This window comes from Epinephelus lanceolatus, chromosome 11 (assembly GCF_041903045.1).
Source record: "Epinephelus lanceolatus isolate andai-2023 chromosome 11, ASM4190304v1, whole genome shotgun sequence".
Classification (NCBI taxonomy): domain Eukaryota; kingdom Metazoa; phylum Chordata; class Actinopteri; order Perciformes; family Serranidae; genus Epinephelus; species Epinephelus lanceolatus.
The window spans coordinates 21,720,612-21,740,777 of NC_135744.1; the positions used below are offsets into that span (position 1 = coordinate 21,720,612).

The following is a 20,166-nucleotide window of genomic DNA, read 5'->3' on the forward strand; positions in this document are numbered from 1 at the left end:
TGAAAACCATACCCAGAGGAAATAGAAGTGATAAAATACAACAGTCAAAAATGTCATGTGTTTGTACTTTGTTATCACCTTGATGCCAGAGTGCCAATATCTCTGGTGAAAATATTATGATTAGAAATGAAGGTCTTCATCAGAGGAAACAGTGACACCTGGTGGTGAGGCGGCAGACCAGCACTTCCCGTGACGCACAGAAACGCGGTAAAACGATATTCCGGTTTGTAGACGGAGGGGCAGCAGCATGGCATCCGACAGCACCATGGCTAACGTTAACGGACGAGAGACCGTCTCCTCCCTGAACGGTGAGCCGGTGGTGAAGCGGCCACGGGAGAGCGCCTCCCAGGAGTCTCCTCTCCGGGTCCCTAAGGAGCCTCCGAACAAAGTGACCGTCGTGCTCGGGGCGCAGTGGGGCGACGAGGGCAAAGGAAAAGTTGTGGACTTGCTCGCCATGGATGCGGATATCGTCTGCAGGTGCCAGGTACACGGACACACCGTTTATTTAATCTCACACTTCACACTCACACAGCTTCACACAGGGGCGTCCTTACTAAAAGTAACGGTAACACGGGAGTTTGGTGAAAGTCGTCCGCGTCATATTCATGACCTGGTTCCGACGTCAACAACCTTGTGTGACCTCCCGGATGTAGAGGAGCTAGGTTGATGCTAAAAACATGCTAATGAGCTCCGTTGTTTATTTGCCCTTCTTATCTGTCGCCTGGGGGCAAAATATGTCCTGAATCCAGCACATGACCTCCACATACTGATAACAGTATCCAGTGAATGTAACGTTATGTAACGCTCTGACCGCCCGGTGTTACCCAGCTGCTCCTCTCCCTCTTCAACTCACTGACATGTAGCACACATTTATTTTATTATCTTCTAACCACAGCCGAATTGAAGCTCTGTCGCTGCAGACACTGGGGAGTGTGACCTTGCTTGTAATAAAACACTGGCTGAGGTGATATTCAGGTTGCAACCTTTAATGAGGTACAAATAAAGGAGACCTTTGCAGTGGCCACATGCCCAGAGGGTACGCACCAAATGGGGATTTGGTTGGTCGCCCTTCCTGGCTATAACACTCACTTCATTTCCTGCTTTCTGTTGTTTTTATGCAGCTTTATGGAAGTTGTGCTTCCAAAGATTATAACTATCAACTGAAGCTAAACAAAAAACTATATTTAGGTCTCTGGTCTGTCCTGGGACAGGGGTCACTCATCAGGTGGTCTTTCTGAGCACTGTATTTAAGTTTAAGTTAAGTTTATTTACTTTATTAATCCCCCTGAGGGGAAATTCAATGTTTTCACTCTTGCTGTCAATTACACACAGGTCCGAAAGACACGCACATGCACAAACAGGACCTATACATGACCTATACATCAGAGTGAGGGGGCTGCCCTTTGGTGAGGCTCCCCGAGCGGTCGGGGGGTTTGGTGCCTTGCTCAAGGGCACCTCAGCAGTGTCCAGGAGGTGAACTGGCACCTCTCCAGCCACCAGTCCACGCTCCATATTTTGGTCCGGACGGGGACTCGAACAGGCGACCCTCTGGTTCCCAACCCAAGCCCCTATGGACTGAGCTACTGCCGGTTGCTATCTTGTGATATGTTGCATTGAGGCTGCAACTAACAATAATTTTCATTGTCCACTAATCTGTCGATTATTTCTTCGATTAGTCGACTAATCGTGTTATCAAAAAATGTGTTAAAATGTTGAAAAATGTCAGTCTGTCTCTCCCAAACCTCAAAATGATGTCATCAAATGTCTTGTTTCGTACTCACGCCAAAGGGTTTTAGTTCACCGTCATGGGAGAGTGTGTAAAGCTGCCAATATTTGAACGTAAGAAGCTGCAATAAGAGTATTTTGGGGGACTTTTATAGTACTTTTCTATTAACCGATTAGTCGACTACTAAAATAGTCACCGGTTATTTTAATAGTCGATTAGTCATCGATAAGTCGACTAATCGTTGCAGCCCTATGTTGCATAAAGTGATTCAATATCACTATTTAAAGCCTAGATATGGAAGAGTTTGTCACACATGACGTGTTCAAAGACTAGGTTTGCAGGGATGTTCGGGTTTTAAGGTATACCGTGATGTAAAAGTCGACAGTTATCACATCGCTTATTGATGATATTGGGGGAAAGAAAATACAACTGGACGGAGAAACTCTCCTTTAATTTAGTTATTTTTTAACGAGGAGACTTTTTTTACACATATCTCCACTAACAAGATGGTTTCAAATTTTAGTCATAGCAGTAAAATGTTTGTTCAACCAGAAATTACCCTTCTGTTTTCATTTCTTCAATGGTTATTCTGACTGATGATGATATAAATTCTGCACGACTGTTATCGCACCATCATACTGTCATCTCATACCGTTGCAACCCTTCCAAGGAACGTCAGAATATATGTTGTAAATTTGGTGATTTTTAAAGAAAATGTTCGGAAGGCATGTCTTCTGTAGAAATTGGTGGTTAAATCAGTTTTTTTGCACCTCCCCTAAGCTGACATGCCTTCCTCTTTTTGCATCACCCCTCCCTTCTCATTAACAACAAACAGGCCCTTATCCACTGTGAGGATAAACAGGAAATGCCTTCATTCATATTGTTAAAATTTGTCAACACAACAAGGAGGCTTTGGTGCAATATGTGTACTGAGACTTGGACTCTAAATTACTGTGAGTGAATTACCATGAAAAAGTGTTGTTTTGCACAGGTGTAGATTTCGTGGGGGACACATCCCCCCAATATTTAGACCGTGTGCATTTTCCCTCCCCCAATAAAAACATTCAAGTTGCAGAAGACTTTAAGTCTGGTCTCTTAAAGATGTTTTACTCCATAAATTAATGACAAATTAGTGCATAAAAATTCACTGCTCAAAATTTCTAGCAGAGAACCCTCAACCCCAATAAAACAAAAATTAAAAACATAGCCTAATTATAAAATACAAAATTAATATAACTCAGATGTCTGCTCACCAATACTGAAGTCCTCTGCCTCTCAAACAAACGGTGTGTACACACAAATCTGTTCTTAAACCGTGCGTATGTCTTACGCACAAATCTGGGATCCATCCGTATTTTCTTACCTGAATTTTTCCATGTTCTGCAAACAAATCTAGAACTGCCTCAGACCATGTGTATGTAGATTTTAGATTAACCTATCTCACTCAAATAACCATACTCCTATGTAAAACCTACCTCTGCACGTGACCTCTTATTTACTACTTACCTTTGAATAAGATTTTTTTTCTATGAAAATATGTCCTGTATTTGTTTAACAGTGATCTCTTGAAAACCAGCTGAGAGCTTGTTTTCAAAGCCTTGAAAACCACAAATTCAAAGTGTCTGATACCTGAACACACCCTGTTTATTTTTACCACTGCAGGCTTGTGAAAACTTGTTTGCATTAGAGAAAGGTGTGCACGAATAGACAAGCTGCGTCCTGTGTTGATCAGGTGGCAACTTTAGATGTTAAACAACACCGTGACACTGTTACGTGTCCTCAGTGTTGATGGTTTCTCTCGTGTACTTTCCTTCAGTGTTGTCTCTCATCAGAAAACTGCTTTCTAGAAAGATGACTGTTTGTTCTGTTTGCAGGGAGGCAACAACGCAGGTCACACGGTGGTTGTGGACTCAGTGGAGTATGACTTCCACCTGCTGCCCAGTGGAGTGCTCAACAAGAAGGCTGTGTCCTTCATTGGTACACAATGATTCTTATGTTTTATTATGAAAGACTTGAAGTTGGCGGGAAGATAAAGATCCTCATAAAGCAATGATAATCAGTATATGACCAAGATCGGTGTGAACATCAGAAGCACAGCAGACAGCCTTATCAGTTGTAACGTGTCACATAGTTGGGGAAGTGGCGCTCTCTTCGTAGAAATAACTCTCTGGATTTTCCACTTCCTCTTTTTGGTAGAATTATTTTTCCACTATGAAATAACAGAAAGAGGAAGCACTAAAGGAACTCATATTATGGCGATTGGTAACAAGATAGGTTGTGTTATGAAAATAAACCTCAGGGAAAACATTAGCAGTTTGTTACTCATGCAGTGGTTAGTGCATGAAGTTATTTTCTGGTGAGGTTTGTTTAAGTTTTATTTTTCCTTACAGGCAACGGAGTGGTGATACACCTGCCAGGTCTGTTCGAGGAGGCAGAAAAGAACCTGCAGAAAGGCAAAGGTAAGGTTGTCTAAGAAGGAGCGATGCCAGAGTTATGCCAGTCGAATCAGATTTGGCTTTTAACACCAATATTTGACTGTTCATTTCTTTATTTTCCACATCAAATTTGAGAGTTTGAACAGGGCTCAGTTTGACAGATACATTCACATAATATAGTAGACAAGCTCACTAAAGCAATGATGGATTGGAAATGTGCAACAGCAATTTTTACTGACACTAGACATAAAACAAGACCCCTCCTCCTCTGGTCAGCTGCCTTCTTTTCCGCAGCTACCTGTACCAAAGAGCAGTGTGAAAGTGAGAACTGCTCACTCTGCAGCAAAATCCAGGGACCAAAACGTCCACAGAAGTCCCCTTGAAGCAATCTTAGTTGAATCTGTGACTTTCAGGGGGCACCCCTACAACATATTGTCTTCCCTGGAAAGCCGTGTCAGTATCAGCAAATAGGTCGTTTCACAGAAGACATTTTGACATGCACTAATGTGAATTAAAAACAGGAAAATGATGGCTGAATTCCATTTACGAGTGTCAGCGTCCTGGTATTGTGTATATTGGCTTGCTGTCATGGTTTACTGGGACTCTGGAAATGAACAGAGCTATTGTTCATGTTATTAGCAATACCTGTATTCTGCCTACTGTGACAGGTTAAATGCTGTGAAAAGTTTTGTTTGTTTTTTTGCTTATTTCTTTCAGAATTTGGATTTAATACAGTGTACCAATTAGTGCAGTTGTCAGACTAGAAATATAATCATACTCGTGCTGTTTTTAAACATTTAATTACCTGAAAGGATTAGTTGAGAGGGAAAACTTGTGGCATGGTTAATGGATGAAGATGGCAGTTGGCATGCACCCAGTTTGGAGAAGCAGACAGAAGTACTGCCACAGAAGCTAAGCAATGTACTGCTGTGGATGGGGGCAGCAGAAGAACCTATTCTATCCTCCTTAAAAGAATCAGTCAGGTTTTATATTTAGAATATTTTCACCACTTTACCTTGCCGTCAGACAGCCCTCTCTGACTGGAAACTCAAGCCATTACCTGTGCTCCCTTTGTGTCCTTTTACAGCCGTACTTTCAGCTTGCAGAACACAGAAGCTGCTGGTCCACTGCTGCCTCGATGGGTTAGTTTGTGTCACTGAATGACTTTTGTGTAGCCGAACTTACCTTTAAAACACGAAAGTCACACAATAACACAACCAAACTAACCAACTGAGGCAATGGTAGACCAGCAGCTCCCATTTTCTGCAAGGTAATATAACTGTTGTTGTTGCTTAGCTTCTCTGGAGGCACTCCTTCCTGCTCCTCTGAAACCGCCACCAACTGTAGGTAATACACCGACTGTGGATAAGTACCTCATACAACCCCACTTCAAAAATTCTGAACTATCCCTTCCAGAGGCAGGTTGAAAAAGTATAAGGTGTGTTGTATTTGCATTTGTTGAAGACTTTAATGTACGTCACTGTCAGGTAAAATGAAAGAGGAAAACCTTATTGGTTCTGGATTATACACAAATATATAACATGGGATTTGTTGTATATACGTACAGGATTACAAGGATGGGAGGACAGATTGAAGATCTCTGATCGTGCCCACATTGGTGAGTAAATGAATTCCTCATTCAGATTTTTAAATGAGAAATGTCCTCTTGTTGACGGTCCCGTTTATCCGCCTCTAGTGTTCAACTTCCATCAGGCTGTTGATGGAATCCAGGAGCAGCAGCGTCAGCAGCAAGAAGGGAAAAAGTAAATCTATTACAATTGGTTCAAACACTGAATATCTTTACTTTGGTGAAATGTAAATCATAATGTGTACTGTTCGCAAGTCGGAGTGATCATTTTTTAGTAAACAAATAGTATATTGCTGTTTTAAATGTTGTGTTTTTTATTTGTTCTGCAGTTTGGGAACCACTAAAAAGGGGATCGGTCCTGCCTACTCCTCCAAAGCTGCCCGGAACGGCCTGCGAGTCTGCGACCTTGTCTCGGATTTCAAGGTTTTTGAGGACAAGTGAGTTTTTCTTCTAATTTCTGTCATTTTAATATTGTCATGGTCTGTTACCGTATTGTCACCAGTGTAGATATTAAAAAAATAAACTTGACATTTAAAGTTGAAATAATGTCCCTTAATCATGTATAGATCAAGTATTGTGTTTTTGAATGAGATTGTTTATCCGGTTAGTGCATAGTTGTTGATCTTTTAAAGACCAAAGCGTCATTCATTAGCATTTGGAGTTGTGGCAAGACGCACTTCCAAGGACTGTATAGTGTCCGACAACAAAACTAAGCTAGCAAAAAATATTTAAGCTCTCTGAAACAGACAAACACCATCAACCCGGCAGCCAAGACGATGCAGACACTAGCCCCTTTTACACTGCCAGATTTTCCGTGAATGTTGGGCCGTTTTGCCGGCCAGCTGCGAGCGTTTAGACACACAGAGCCTGATTGGTGAGTTGATCCGAGGTGCCCAATTTTCTGCCTCGTAGGGTAAACATATTGGCAGAACCCTTTAAGTTTAAACAGATCGAGGCGGCCTTCCACAACGGGAGGGGCTGTTGAAGACTTGTGGGAGGAGCTGTTGATGACGCCGCACGTGTGACCCACTGACGGTGGATAAACAGGAAACAGCTGATAGCAGGAATTAGCAGGCAGCTAGTAGCAAGAGGGAAACACAAACCTGACAGACACTGTAAAGATGAGCGACTGGGGAGACAAGGAATAGCGCGCCCTCCTTGTCCTCGCAAACGAAGAGGCCATTAACTGTCAGATGACGGGGACGGTGAAGGACGGGCCGACTTACGAGAGAATCGCTGCCTGACCAGCCGTGGCTTCCCTCCCACGTCACTGTTTACGTCACACGCTGAGCTCCACGTTTTGTTACTTGCTCACGCCCCCCATTGCCCCGAAAATGCCGCGTTCTGTATGAACAAAATTGGGCAGGTGACAATTTTCCGCCCTTCCCGATTTTGTTTGTTTTTAAAGAGGCACAGGAGCTGCCAGAGACAAAAAACAGCTCCTGCTAAGGTAGCAGTGCGCCTATATGTTGACCTTAATGTTAAATGCATTGAAACAGCCCAGGCTACACATGTGATTATGTTCACTTTTCTACTATATTAATTTAGAATATTGCCAAAATTAAAGACCCACATTTCTCGTCCTCACCCCCGCCTCCAGGACAGTTTATCTCGGGAAAACACTGATCAGTGATCTCACGAGATAGTGTGTCAAAGACTGCCGATAGGAACTTCAGATAGTGTCACTATGCAGAGTTTAATTTTCAGACTTCATTAGTGTGCAAAGCATTTCATGTCTTAGCCTGTTTGGTTTTAGTTTTGCAATATTAAGATACAAATTTGAGTTCAGGGAAACATTTTGATAGCATTTGAATCCAATTTTGACCTTATAGACATCGGAGAGTCCATAGTGTCTTACTCATTTAGTTTTTAAAGCCCAGTTCAGACCAGAGATTTGCGACACCACTCAGCTTGTCAAGTCGCCAGTGGCTGATTTTAGAATTTAAGGCACGTCACCTGTTTCAAATAGCCAACGAGCTTGTAGCAAAGTCAGCTGGTCAAGTCAGCTACAAACTGACAGCTGTTCAATTTGGCAGACTTTTGGATGCAGGAAAAAGGGGTCACCTCATCAAGTCATTTGAGGAAGAGCCCTATCTGTATGACACAAGCTGTAAAATTGAATTGAAGAAGGAAAAAATTCTATAAACTAGCATCAACTGATTAATTGGTGCTGGTCATTTAAATTATTGTGCTGTATTTATTATGAATATCGGAAACGCTTATTTTTGTTTGTTTGTTTTGCTTTCACGCTTTCATCACTTCTAAAAATGCAACCTTAGCAAGAATCCCACACAAATTATATCCAGCAACTCATCTCTTCACAAATCTTTGGTCTGACCTGGGCAGAAGTGTCACAATGCTCTACTTCAATAATTGTAGCATCTGTATCCTCTCCTGCCACCAGGTGGCACCAGCTCTCCATGGTACACATGTGAAAATTGCTGGCACCATGCTTTCCTGGAGCATTATGTCTGTCCTGTATGTCATAATGTGAGATCATATTGTGACAGTGTATTTGGACACAGAGGGTACACCGAGTTTATGAGTTCAGATCCTTATTTTATTTGAATGATTTGTCTTTAATTTCCCAGAGCAGGTTACACAGGAAAGTCAGGAGATGAAGAGCAAAATCTTTTTCATGTGTAGAGATAAATGGTCGGTATAAAACAAAATTACAGCTCATAAAGAAAAGCTACAGTGTAGAACATCATGTGAAGTATAATTTAAACAAAAGCCGAAGATCCCTGTGTATCTAATTTCATTTATCCATTTTCTATCCAATTTGAAAGAGTGAAAATGAGTGAAGCCTTTCTATGTAAAAATCCATATTTCTAATGTTACAAATCTTTATAATTTTACTTCATACTTGCAGATTTATCTGTCTGATACCTGTAGACACCCCATGAATGACCATGCAGAGTTTGCGTTATGTTTTAGAAGGGTAACTTTGTTTGCAGTCTGTGTTTGCTGGGCCTGGAATAGAAGACAGAGTGTTAATGTTGGGGGACTGAGCAGGAAGATAACATGTATTTTGGATCGATCACTGCAGAGATATTGTGATGGTGACTTGTAAACCCATGAGGGTTGGGCACATGTTTTTGTGCATGACACAAAAAAATCAGTCAGTCACTCAAGCATTAACTTGAATTTTTAAGCATATTCTTAAACTCTGTCTTTCTCCCAGGTTTCGCATGTTGGCAGAACATTTCCTGACGATGTATCCAAACCTCAACGTCGACACTGACAGTGAACTGGAGCAGCTGAAGGTGAGGATCAGTTACCATGAAGAGCCAGGAAATACTGACTAAACCAATCAGTACATTTACGTGATTCGAGAGAAAATTGCTTTATTGCATTAGTCTGACTAAAACCGGGCTTTTATAATACATGTAAACATGTTAGTCTGACTGAAATCGTACTATATGGAATTTCTCAAAGTTGGACTAACACAGCCAGATAATGCGATTGGCAGTCGAATTACTCCTGCATGTATACAGTCAATCGGACCCAAACTGGACGAGGCGCTCTGCGCGTGCTCCACAGTTTCCTCCCCAGGGCTTTGACCCTGAATTCGAATAGCATTAAATCCGTGACAGAAGAAGAAGCCAGTAACAACATGATGAAATCTACACCCAGAGCCATGCAATAATGGACAGACGAAATGTACAGAGCTGTAAAGTTGTCCACCATGGTACCAGTTTGCTGTTAGCTAACCGCTAACTTGTTTGTCGATTGTTCTGTCTGTGACGTAATAGGTCAACTGGAAAAAGGTCCAATTCTAACAAGCTGAAAGGCGGCATATCGCCACCTATCGTAGCGGAGTCGGACATACTTCGGTTAATAATTCAATTCCTCTCCTGTGCTTGACAGGACAGGGACAGTCCAATTAAATGCCTAGTTGAGCTGTAACTGTAGCTCGACTTAACTGTGTATGTAAGTGTGCTGATTGTGTATGGAAGCTATTTTTTAATCTGCATTTAATCTGAAAATAATATCATTTGTAATGCTGAGATCTGTTTAAAAGATATTATTATATTAATACAGCATTAAAGACTGGAACAAAATTGAAATGACGACGTTGCAGCGATAAATATTATTGCTTTACTAGCTGTTGTATTAGTTGTTCTTGTGCCTGAACAGTATTCTTTTTCAAACAGCACATTTAGAGAACATCTCTCTCTTTGTTGGTCTCTGTGTTTCAGGGATATGCAGAGAGGCTGCGTCCTCTGGTGACTGACGGGGTGTACTTCATGCACAAAGCTCTTACTGGTCCCAGTAAGAAAATCCTGGTGGAGGGAGCCAACGCCGCTCTGCTGGATATTGACTTTGGTGAGGAGCGCAGGGTTTGTGGGATTCATTATGAAGATGGATGGATGTTTTGCCTCCTCAGGTTAACACACGTGTTTCTGTGCTCAGGGACGTATCCGTTCGTGACGTCTTCTAACTGCACTGTGGGAGGAGTGTGCACAGGCCTTGGCGTGCCTCCATCGCACGTCGGCCGAGTGTATGGCGTCGTCAAAGCGTACACCACCCGGGTGGGCGTTGGTGCTTTCCCAACAGAGCAGGATAATGTGAGTAAAGACACGTTTGAAAAATAGATGGTTTCTCAGTGTGTTGATGAGAAAGATCCTGCTAATTGGGGCTAAACGTTTTCAAGCTGAGAAGTTGTCAATGTTGAGATTAAAGGGTCAAATTCATCACGCCGGCTTCTCGGGTGCTAAGCAGCAGCTTTTTGTAAAATAGCCAACAAACTCCATCAGGCTGAGGAGATATGTGATGTTATCATCAGGTTGGCACACTCACAGCAGCCAAACACGCTGAGCTTCAAGATATGAATGACCGTTTGTGGTGTTATATGACATCATTTAACTTATAATGAGATAATTTTCTATTAGGGTGAGTTGGATTTCTTCACGTGGTGTTCAGTTTCTCTTAATTCTGAAATTATTTTCACAATTGTGGACTGGAAAATGTGGCAAACACACCAGGAGAGCTCCTTTCAATTTAAAAGCACGCAAATGTGGATTAAAATGTAGATTAACGCACAAAACAAGCAGTGAAACCCAAAAGATTCACGTCAATATTAACAGCATCCTCAGGACCCACAAACATGTAACGGTTACTAAGGTGAGTCAGCAGTCCACAGAAACGTTTCAGGCTCAGAATATATCCGTGGCTCAAACTCAACAACAGCGAATGAGCTGCTTGATTTTTAAAATGCACGATGTCAGATGGTGTTTTTCTAACAGCAGAGAATGGAAACGTGAGAAGAGGGAGCCAACAAAAGACTTAGGCCCTGTGTCCACCAAATTTTTGTCCCAGCTGAAATCGCCAGGCGCTCCTCAGTAAACGCCCAACTAGGAGCGCTTGCTGTGTTTCTTCAGCTGAGATGTTTTGGTGTGGTGTCTGGTTGCCATGATACGGAATATCTGCAGAAGTAAAAATGTTGCCGCAGGGTAGAGTACTTGCTCTGGATGAAGCAAAGGCTGAAGCCCACAGGGACAAAAGACAGACCCACCAGTCTGTGTGGTTTTATTAGAGAAGATATACAATATACAGTATATTAATATCTTTCTCCTCCATTTTTGTTGTTGTTGTTTCACACACTTGTACATGTAAGATAGGGTGTTTGGTCTTCGTGTTATTTGTCCCTCCTCCGCTGTGATTAAACAGCTGTAAAATGTGAAAGTGGCCAGCGCAGCTTTTATTGCAAAGAATTAAAAAAATATACTGGCCTCAGGAAAAAAACACTGGTGGATATGACCCGTAAAGACACTGATAGAGCTCGTAGAGATGAGCACTAGAGACAGGGAACAAATAACATCAACATGTATAGAGGACAACAACGACATGCAGTCTGAGGTAAGAACAGAACAAGATAAGTGTAGTTAAGCTCACACCGAAGTGTATAAACCCTCCCTCATTTTGAGGAATGAATTTCAGGCACTGTAATAAATTGAAGCCTATTGTATTAGCATTAAAAAGTTCCAGTTAGTACCCAGCTGTAGTCATTGGAGTGACTGATGAGACGGGAGAAGAGTAGTCAGGCCTCAGGGACATCATCAGTTTTCCAGGTATTGAGGTCAACCTCAGACAGTTGAGGTTACATAGGCAGATGTGTGGTCAGACGGAGGTCAGGTCAAATCTGTGACATTGCTGCGAAAGCCTTTGTGGGAAGGTGGAGAAAAACCTTGCTCTTTAAGAAGACTCTTCAACCCCAGCTGCTCAGTGGTCGACTGTAAAGGAGTGTGGTTGTACTGGGCAGCTTCCACATGTGGGTGTGAAACTGAGGCAGTATGTGACTGTTAAAGGGCGTGTGCAGCTGACTGTCTCTTCACAAATTAAGGTGTCAAAATGGCAGAATCAAAATGATATCCCTGAAAAAAATAACGGATTTTAAAAGTGAAAATAGTTTTTCCAAAGAGGTTGTTTTGCTTTTGTCTTTCACAGCTGACAGCGTGTGCCTCTTGTTTGTTGTATTTTAGGACACTGGAGCACTGTTACAGTCCAGAGGGAGAGAGTTCGGCGTGACGACGGGCAGGAGGAGGCGTTGTGGTTGGCTGGACCTGATTTTGGTCAGATACGCCCACATGGTCAATGGCTTCTCTGCGTAAGTAACTATCTCACCATTTCAGAAGATAATTAGTTTCAGTTAAACTTCACGACACACTCTGACTGTCTGTTGCCATCAGAGCTGAACAGAGTGACTTCTCTCCTTTGCAGAATCGCCCTGACAAAGCTGGACATTTTGGACACACTGCCAGAGATTAAAGTGGGCGTGGCCTATAAGGTCGATGGACAACCTCTACCAAGTTTCCCCGGTAAGTCATTCCCATTTAGATGTTTTATAGAGCTGCTCTTTTTCTGCCCACGACAGAAAATAGTACTGGATGCAACATTGCAACAACAAGCATTAGTTTAATCACTAATCACTTCAGATTAGGTTTTAGTGTTGCCTTCAAGTAGGGGGCGGAGTCTGAGGCACAGTAGGGCTGCAGCTAATGATTATTTTCATTATCTGTCAATTATTTTTGCAATTAACTGATTAGGAAGACCTGAAAATAGTGAAAGATGCACCCCATGAGTTACAGAAACATGACAGAACCTACAGCTGTATCCGACCCACAGCTGGAAACCCAAAGATACACACATTTTGATAACATAAATCCTACAAAAGAACTGGAACAAGTGCACGTGTCTTTTTTTTTCTTAAATAAAAGACTTAGATGATCATGTAATGAATCAGTCGTCAAAATTTTCCATTCATTTCCTGTCTGCATTGCATGGCTACAACACAAGGTGTAAATGTTTGCTCACATTTATCTCAATTTCCGGATATTCACGCTTAAAACCATCCAAAATGTTTTAATGCCAGAAACATTATTACTGTAAACACTGGAGAGGAGCTGTTTACTCCATGGGATAATCATTTTCAGAAGTATACTTTGGTTACAGGTCTCTCTAATGTCTTATTTTTACATAGGTCAGCGTTTACTAGCAGGAAGTGCAACATCTTGGGTTTTTAAAAATCTATTTTACAGCAGATTTGAGGGTGCATTTATCTTCCGTATCTCTCTGCATGCGCCGCCAAATGGAGCAAATTGAATTGTTAAGATAATGAAGCAGAGGATGATATAACAACTTCTCTCTTTCTGCCTCATGCGACACTGCAGCTGCTCTTGGCCAGCACGTTATCGCCGAACTCCCCTCATACATTTATCATCTTTATGGTGCTTGATGTTTGATGAAGTCACTCTCATCCTGATCTGGATTGTTTCTCCAGGTTGTGCTGCAGGCTTTCAACAATTAGACACTTCAGAGCATCACATTATATCAGATAATAAAACATAGAACATAACAGTTGTCTTTGACAGTCTGTCGTCATTTGTCTGGGGGTCATGGTATGGTGCACACAGCAGCAGGCAGACGTATGTCGATAAATGCATGTAATGTGGAACCAAATTTCACAAGTGATAGATCCACCTGGAAACTACGCTGTACGCCATTAGGAACATATGCTGAGGTTAGCACGATGTAAGGTCATAGCTAGATGGTAACTGTAGATTCACGAAAACTGACGCTATCTGCTTCAAATTGTTCTTTTCTTGCTGTTTTATGGTGTGACATCACTGTGGTTAAGGTCTGGTTTGGTTTAGGCACAAAAAGCACCTGGTTAGGGTTAGGGAAGCGTAATGGTTTGGGTTGAGTTCTCATGAATCTGGGGTAACCATCTCGACCCAAGTGGATTGGCGTGCAGTCAGTCTCACTATGAAACACTGGAGCTGAAAGACCCGTCTGTGGGTTCATGATCAGCTACAGCAGCAATGGAAAGAGAGTTGTGTATAAGACGTGGACAGTGTGTTGGCATTGCTCCACCATTTAAAGGCCCAGACACACCAGACCGACATCAAAGAACTAATGTCAACAAAGGGCAGCTGTTGTCGCTTTACGTCACCTTTATCTCAGCCAAAAAGTTGCACTTGAACACTCAGAGACTACAGCCAATGGCCAACTAGTGCAATGGTTCTGTGCCTGCAAGCGGCAGTAGTCTGTATTTGTCATTAAGAAAGGAAAACCGGAAGACCGACAGGACGGATTAACAATACAACCCAGTGACTAGAGAAAACATAATTGTATGTAGTATAACAAATTTGTTTTAATCTCACTCCCTCGACTTTAGCCATTTGTTTGCTTTCCTCAAGTCTGTCTCTCGTCTCGCGCGCTGAGCTGAACTGCCCTTCAGAGTGATCTCATTCACCAACAAGCTTCACCAGCTCAGACGCCAATTCAACATGCATCAGCCGAAATAAAGCTGACATGGTCTGACTTGTGCCAACACTGAGGGACACGCCGCTAAAACTAGGGCGACTGACGCTCACTGACTGCCCGACATTGAGGGCTAGGGTTGCAGCGGTATACCTGTTTCTGGGTACACTGTGATGTCTATTATAAAATGGTGTCACTTATATGCGTAAAACATATGTTCAACCAAAAATAAGTTTTCCATTTTCATTACTTTAAGGGTCATTCTGACTGCTGACAATAACTACAGTCAATCCTGATCTGTTGTTCGTACAGTGTAATACAGAAGCATTCTGTATTTTTGTAAATAAGATAGTTTACCAAAGTTCCTAGTGGGCAGAATGCTTCCTCAGCACCAGCAGAAGTTTGTCTGTCTTTGAGACTTGCACTACTGTCTGTTCAGAATACATGAAAAGAAGCGTATCCTTATGCATTTGTTTTGACGTCCATTCATTACAAGACCCCTACAGTCTTGTAAGGAATCAGTAACTGTAAACCAGAACAAAAACATTTCACCTGTCACTGACTCTTATCGACATGCTTCTGTTGTAGCAAACATGGACGTATTGACGCGGGTGTCAGTGGACTACAAGACGTTTCCCGGCTGGTGCTGCAGCACTGAAGCAGCCCGGAGCTTCGAGGAGCTGCCGTCGCAGGCACAGAACTACATTCGGTTCATCGAGGACTTCCTGCAAGTGCCAGGTTTGTAAAGAGGCACTTTGCATTAATGGATAGACTGCAGCCAAATTGTTATTCGCTTTGCCAAACCTGCCAGTCACATCTTGTCTTTTTTTTTTCTTCATTTCAGTGAAGTGGGTCGGAGTCGGCAAGTCCAGAGAGAGCATGATCAAACTGTTTTGATCCGACCTGCCGGGCTCCTCAACAACAGCTCAGATGATAACTTCAGGTTTTGATAGGATTGCCAGAGGAGTTTAAAATGCAAACTCTTCTAAAGGAAATACTTCACCAGCAAGGCTATTTGTGAAACGTTTAGTTGCTGCTTGTGCGTTACATTTACAGTAATTCTTCTAAGAGATAATTTATGCATTCCACATAAGTTTTCCTATATTTATTAGGTTGTTAACTTTTAAAACATGATGCAAACGGATCAGTTATTCTTTATTCCATTCCAGAGTAAAGCGGTTTATTGTTTTTAGCTTTTGAAGCTGCTTAACCTTAACTGATTTGTTCTCCATGTTATTTTTTAAAACATTTGAAGAGCCGTTGATGAACAGATGCAGAAGCCTTCGTATTAAAGGGCACAACACAATAAAGCAAGAGATTATTTTCAGGCTTTGTAATGAGATGGAAGAACGATTGAAAGCCATCGCACAATCACTCCGATTGTGAACTTTTCTATTGAACAATTTTAAAACACTTTAAAAACATGAATGCATCTCAGTTAAGTTTGTAACAATATTTTCACAATGATTGTTGGAATAAACATTTTTAAATCATCATCAGAACAGATAATTCAACACTAAGCAGTCTGAGTTTGAATAGATGTTTTCTTCATAATAACTGGGGGAACGTAATTCCTCGTCCACACAGAGACACTGGCTGGTCTTTGAGAAGTTTGTGTAAATGTAAGAAAATGGCCAGTGAGCAGTAATGTACCAGGGTATATCTCAATATGTTTCCTACACCATTCATTCATTGTCAATGATGTAAAAGACTCTTACTCAGCTTGCTGTTACCAATAAAAGGAAACTAACATTTAGCGTTTCTTTAATTTTGTTGTTTTCATTAAGCTGGTAAATGGTTTGGCCTAAATAAGTCTGGGAAACATGTTTGTGCGAAGGTAATTAAAGCTGGAAAAGGCGAGAAAAAAAGTCAGAATTTGAATTACACTTCCCTCCTGCAGCTCTTCCCTTTCTACCCTAAGACCCTCCCACCAGACGAATATGCAGGAGCTTTATATAGTAAACCAGTGTTTCCCAAACAATGATTTATTTAATCCAGTTTCATTCTAGAGTTCGGCACAGCCCCTCCATGCCCCGCCCTGTTTATCAGACCACAAATAAGAAAAGAAGTAGCTAGTTAGCCAACCCACAGTCCCTCCGCCTAACTCCCCTCAGCTGAGGACTTAGGACTCGCTGCTCACGAGTGGGATTGTGACCAGCAAAAGTGCCAGGGATAACCTGTTTGCTGATCTAGTAGGGAGTCGGGGCTGTCTGGTCCCCAGGAGGTGGAGTTTGCACTGGCTGGATTCTGCAGCCACTGACTGGAGGTCTGTCTAAAGAACTGCTACCACTCTAATACAATCGTTTCAGATTTCCTTCATTTTCAGGCTGGTTTTGTGGATTTGGAGCTAAATGTTGTGCCTGGGGCACGTCGTGTATTAATGATACTCGTTACCTGGAGAGGTTGGAAAAAGATATACGTTTCTTCCCTGTTCCAAAACCAAAATCAGACCCTGAAAAGTGCAGGGTTAGCTAGCTAGCTACTGAAGATATAGCCTACTGAATGTATACACATGCTGCTTTTGCTTTTTAACGATTATAACAGTGAATAAAGGCCGACCCTGCTGTACAGGAACCAGTGAAGGGAAGCAGGGAAACTTTGCTGATGTTCAACCAGCTGTGTGTCATCACATTGTGCACAGATGAACGCTGTTTGACTTCCCTCGGAGATCCCTGCACAGAGGTCCGGCTGCTGGCAGCAGCACGGGGGTGAAGCCAAACACTGTTCATCTGCACACACTGTGATGCCACACAGCTGGTTCAGTATCAGCAAAGTTTCCCTCTATATTCATTGTCTTGTGTGGCGATCAGCAGTGATGTGGTGGTTCACTTTTACACTGTGATCTGTAGCCTATAGTTGGGTTTTAGCTTCTAACTATCTTTGTCTTTTTAACCTGTTGTTGCTGCTGAGTCAGTTTGATATCCTGGATATATCCTTCAAACACAGACTGTAGACCCCTCTGTCTGCTTCTCTCTGGAATCACTCTTTCATTTTTCCAAAAATATGATAATATTTCTTCAGGGAGTGCCGTTAGTTACAGTGTGGGCTCCATGTTTACTGCAAAAGGTCAATTCATAATAAACGTAGTTACATAAACCTGAACTTGACGTTGCAGCCATGAGCCTTTAGCACCAGTTAGCAGCAGCATAAATGATTGCCAGCACTTTCTCTCCATCTCAAATGCTTCACTGATACAGACATGTCTTTTGTCTGGGTCTGCCCTGGGGCCTCCTACCAGTGGTACGTGTCCTGAACACCTGTAACGCGAGACGCCCAGGAGGCATCCTGATCAGATGCCTGAACCACCTCAACTGACCCCTTTTGACGCGAAGGAGCAGCAGCTCTACTCTGAGCTCCCTCCAGATGTCCGAGCAATTGGTTTATTTTTTACCTCCGCCAAGGAGGTAATGTTTGTCTGTTTGTTTGTTTGTTTGTCTGCAAAATAACTCAAAGGTCTGAACAGATTTTGATGAAATTTTCAGGAAAGGTTGATAATGGGACAAGGAACAGATGATACAATTTTGATGGTGATCGGTTGAAGCCAAGTGGATAAAATAATAAAATGGCGGGAAATCTGAGCTGCTTGGCAGAGGTCTGCGCTCTCCGAGTGCTTTTCTAGTTTTCATAATAATACTCCTTGTACGGGTTTAGAAGTAAAATAGGGTAACCAAAACATTTCTGGTTGTCCTATTAATTATGCACACATATCCTTTACTGGCTGTGCAGGGTGGTCCATATGAAGTCTGCACTCTGGAAGATGTGTGATCCTGTGTTGCAGCGTTGCTGAATGTCTCCACAACAAAATGTAAGTAAGTTTGCTCTAATCCAAATTTTCATATTGTCGATGGATCAAATGAATTTAGTGATAAACTCACAGAGAATTATTACCGGACTGCACTTTCCCTCAGCTCTGCAGAGCTTTGGTTCATTCTTGTTCTCATCAGCGCTCCCAGATGCAGCAGGTATGGAATCCTCTTTCTGTTGATATAATAAAACAAAACTTATTAAATATTAAACAAGAATAAGAATTTGAGAGAATAAAACTCACTGAAGTGAAAGACTGTCACCTCAAAAGTAAAACATAACTTGCAAACATATTATTTGTGTAGTCATGTCATGGTCTTACTTTTTTGATAACACGAGTTCCCACTGGCATCTATCGTTTTTTTCCAACCCACTTTAGATGAAGCTACGCCCACTTCCGTGTGAAAATCTTGAGGGCTGCATTTCCATGGAAACCACACTCATGGGTCAAGGGAAATATGACAGCTATAGTAGCTTGAAAACAGCAATATAGGGCACTGAATTTAATGCATGTACTGTTTATGAGGCTACAAATGAGATAAGAATTAGATAGCGCACCCAGTGGTCCCTCAACCTCGGTCTTTGCAGTAAGGAAACTACTGTGAGAAAGGGAAGAGAGTGGGCAGCAGCTACGGAGACAGACCTTTAGTTATCACCCAGTTGATAAAAATTAAGACAGCTCAAACCCCAGCAGTGGGGATCACAGCAGACTGGTGGCCAGCAGCAGCACTGGGTCTAACCCGTGTAATGGCAGCAACAGAAAGTTTGCTTATCTGTAGGGGAGGCAAGGCAGTTTGGGATCAGACCCTCTGCGCTGCGTTTGCATTGGCTGAATCAGAGTTGTTAGGTTGCACTTACTCTCTGGACCTGCCCCCTACTCTGGCGATATAGTCTCCTTGCAGCGGGGAGTGAGGCGGAGGGACTGTGGTGCGTGCTAGCTTATTCAATGCCCCATATCACTATTTTTTAAGTAACTGTAGCTGTCATAGTTCTCAGGATCTGCATGCGTGCCTTTTTCAGTGGAATTCTGGCAAGGCGACCAAGAGAGATGACAGCATAACCACAAAGCTGACAGTTAGGGCAAGAGTCTGATGAGAGAGAAAGAAGCAGAGGGAAACATAGACAAAAGGAAATGTTATGTACATGTTAAAAAGTCAAAATCCAATACTTGCACCATTGCACAAATAATTTGCAGTTTATAAGTTTAACTTCTGAGAGGACATTTCTTCTTCAGTGAGTTTAATTCAATAAAAAGGGAGCTGAGCCGGAAGGCAAAGCTTTCGATTTACTGGTCCATCTACGTCCCAACCCTCACCTACGGTCCTGGCCTCTGAGTAGTGACCGAAAGAATGAGGTCACAGTTACAAGCGGCCAGAATGAGTTTTCACTGTGGGGTGTCTGGGCTCATCCTTAGAGATGGGGTAAGGAGCTCAGAGTAAAGCTGCTGCTCCTTCGCGTTGAAAGGGGTCAGTTGAGGGCCCAGGGGTCCTTGGCGCCTTTCATTAGAGGTGTTTGGGCACGCCCCACTGGTGGGAGGCCCCGGGACAGACCCAGAACACGCTGGAGGGATTCTTGTCTGGCCTGGGAACGCCTTGGGGTCCCCCAGGAGGACCTGGGAAGCATTGCTGGGGAGAGGAATGTTTGGGGTGCTTTGCTTGGTCTGCCGCCCCTTCGGCTAAGTGGATGAAGATGGATGGATGAGCTCAATTCTCCCTCAGATTCTTATTTTTTGTTTTGATTTAATATAGTGACACTAATTCTATATAGCAAACAGCTGATTTCAATGGAGAAAGCGCAGATAAACTCAATGTACCCAATCTGCTCAGCCCCAAACAGCAGATAACTGG

General features: G+C 42.5%; 1 protein-coding gene across 1 annotated transcript; it reads left to right on the forward strand.

Moving 5' to 3' along the window:
- Positions 1 to 191: 191 nt before the first annotated feature.
- Positions 192 to 16,271, forward strand: adssl (adenylosuccinate synthase, like). Its single transcript, XM_033611392.2, has 13 exons — positions 192 to 484; positions 3,601 to 3,703; positions 4,117 to 4,185; positions 5,729 to 5,779; positions 5,858 to 5,924; positions 6,079 to 6,186; positions 8,934 to 9,015; positions 9,952 to 10,078; positions 10,166 to 10,320; positions 12,235 to 12,359; positions 12,473 to 12,570; positions 15,104 to 15,253; positions 15,360 to 16,271. The coding sequence occupies exons 1-13, from the start codon at positions 248 to 250 to the stop codon at positions 15,410 to 15,412; spliced, it is 1,425 nt and encodes a 474-aa protein (XP_033467283.1). The 5' UTR covers positions 192 to 247; the 3' UTR covers positions 15,413 to 16,271.
- Positions 16,272 to 20,166: the final 3,895 nt, after the last annotated feature.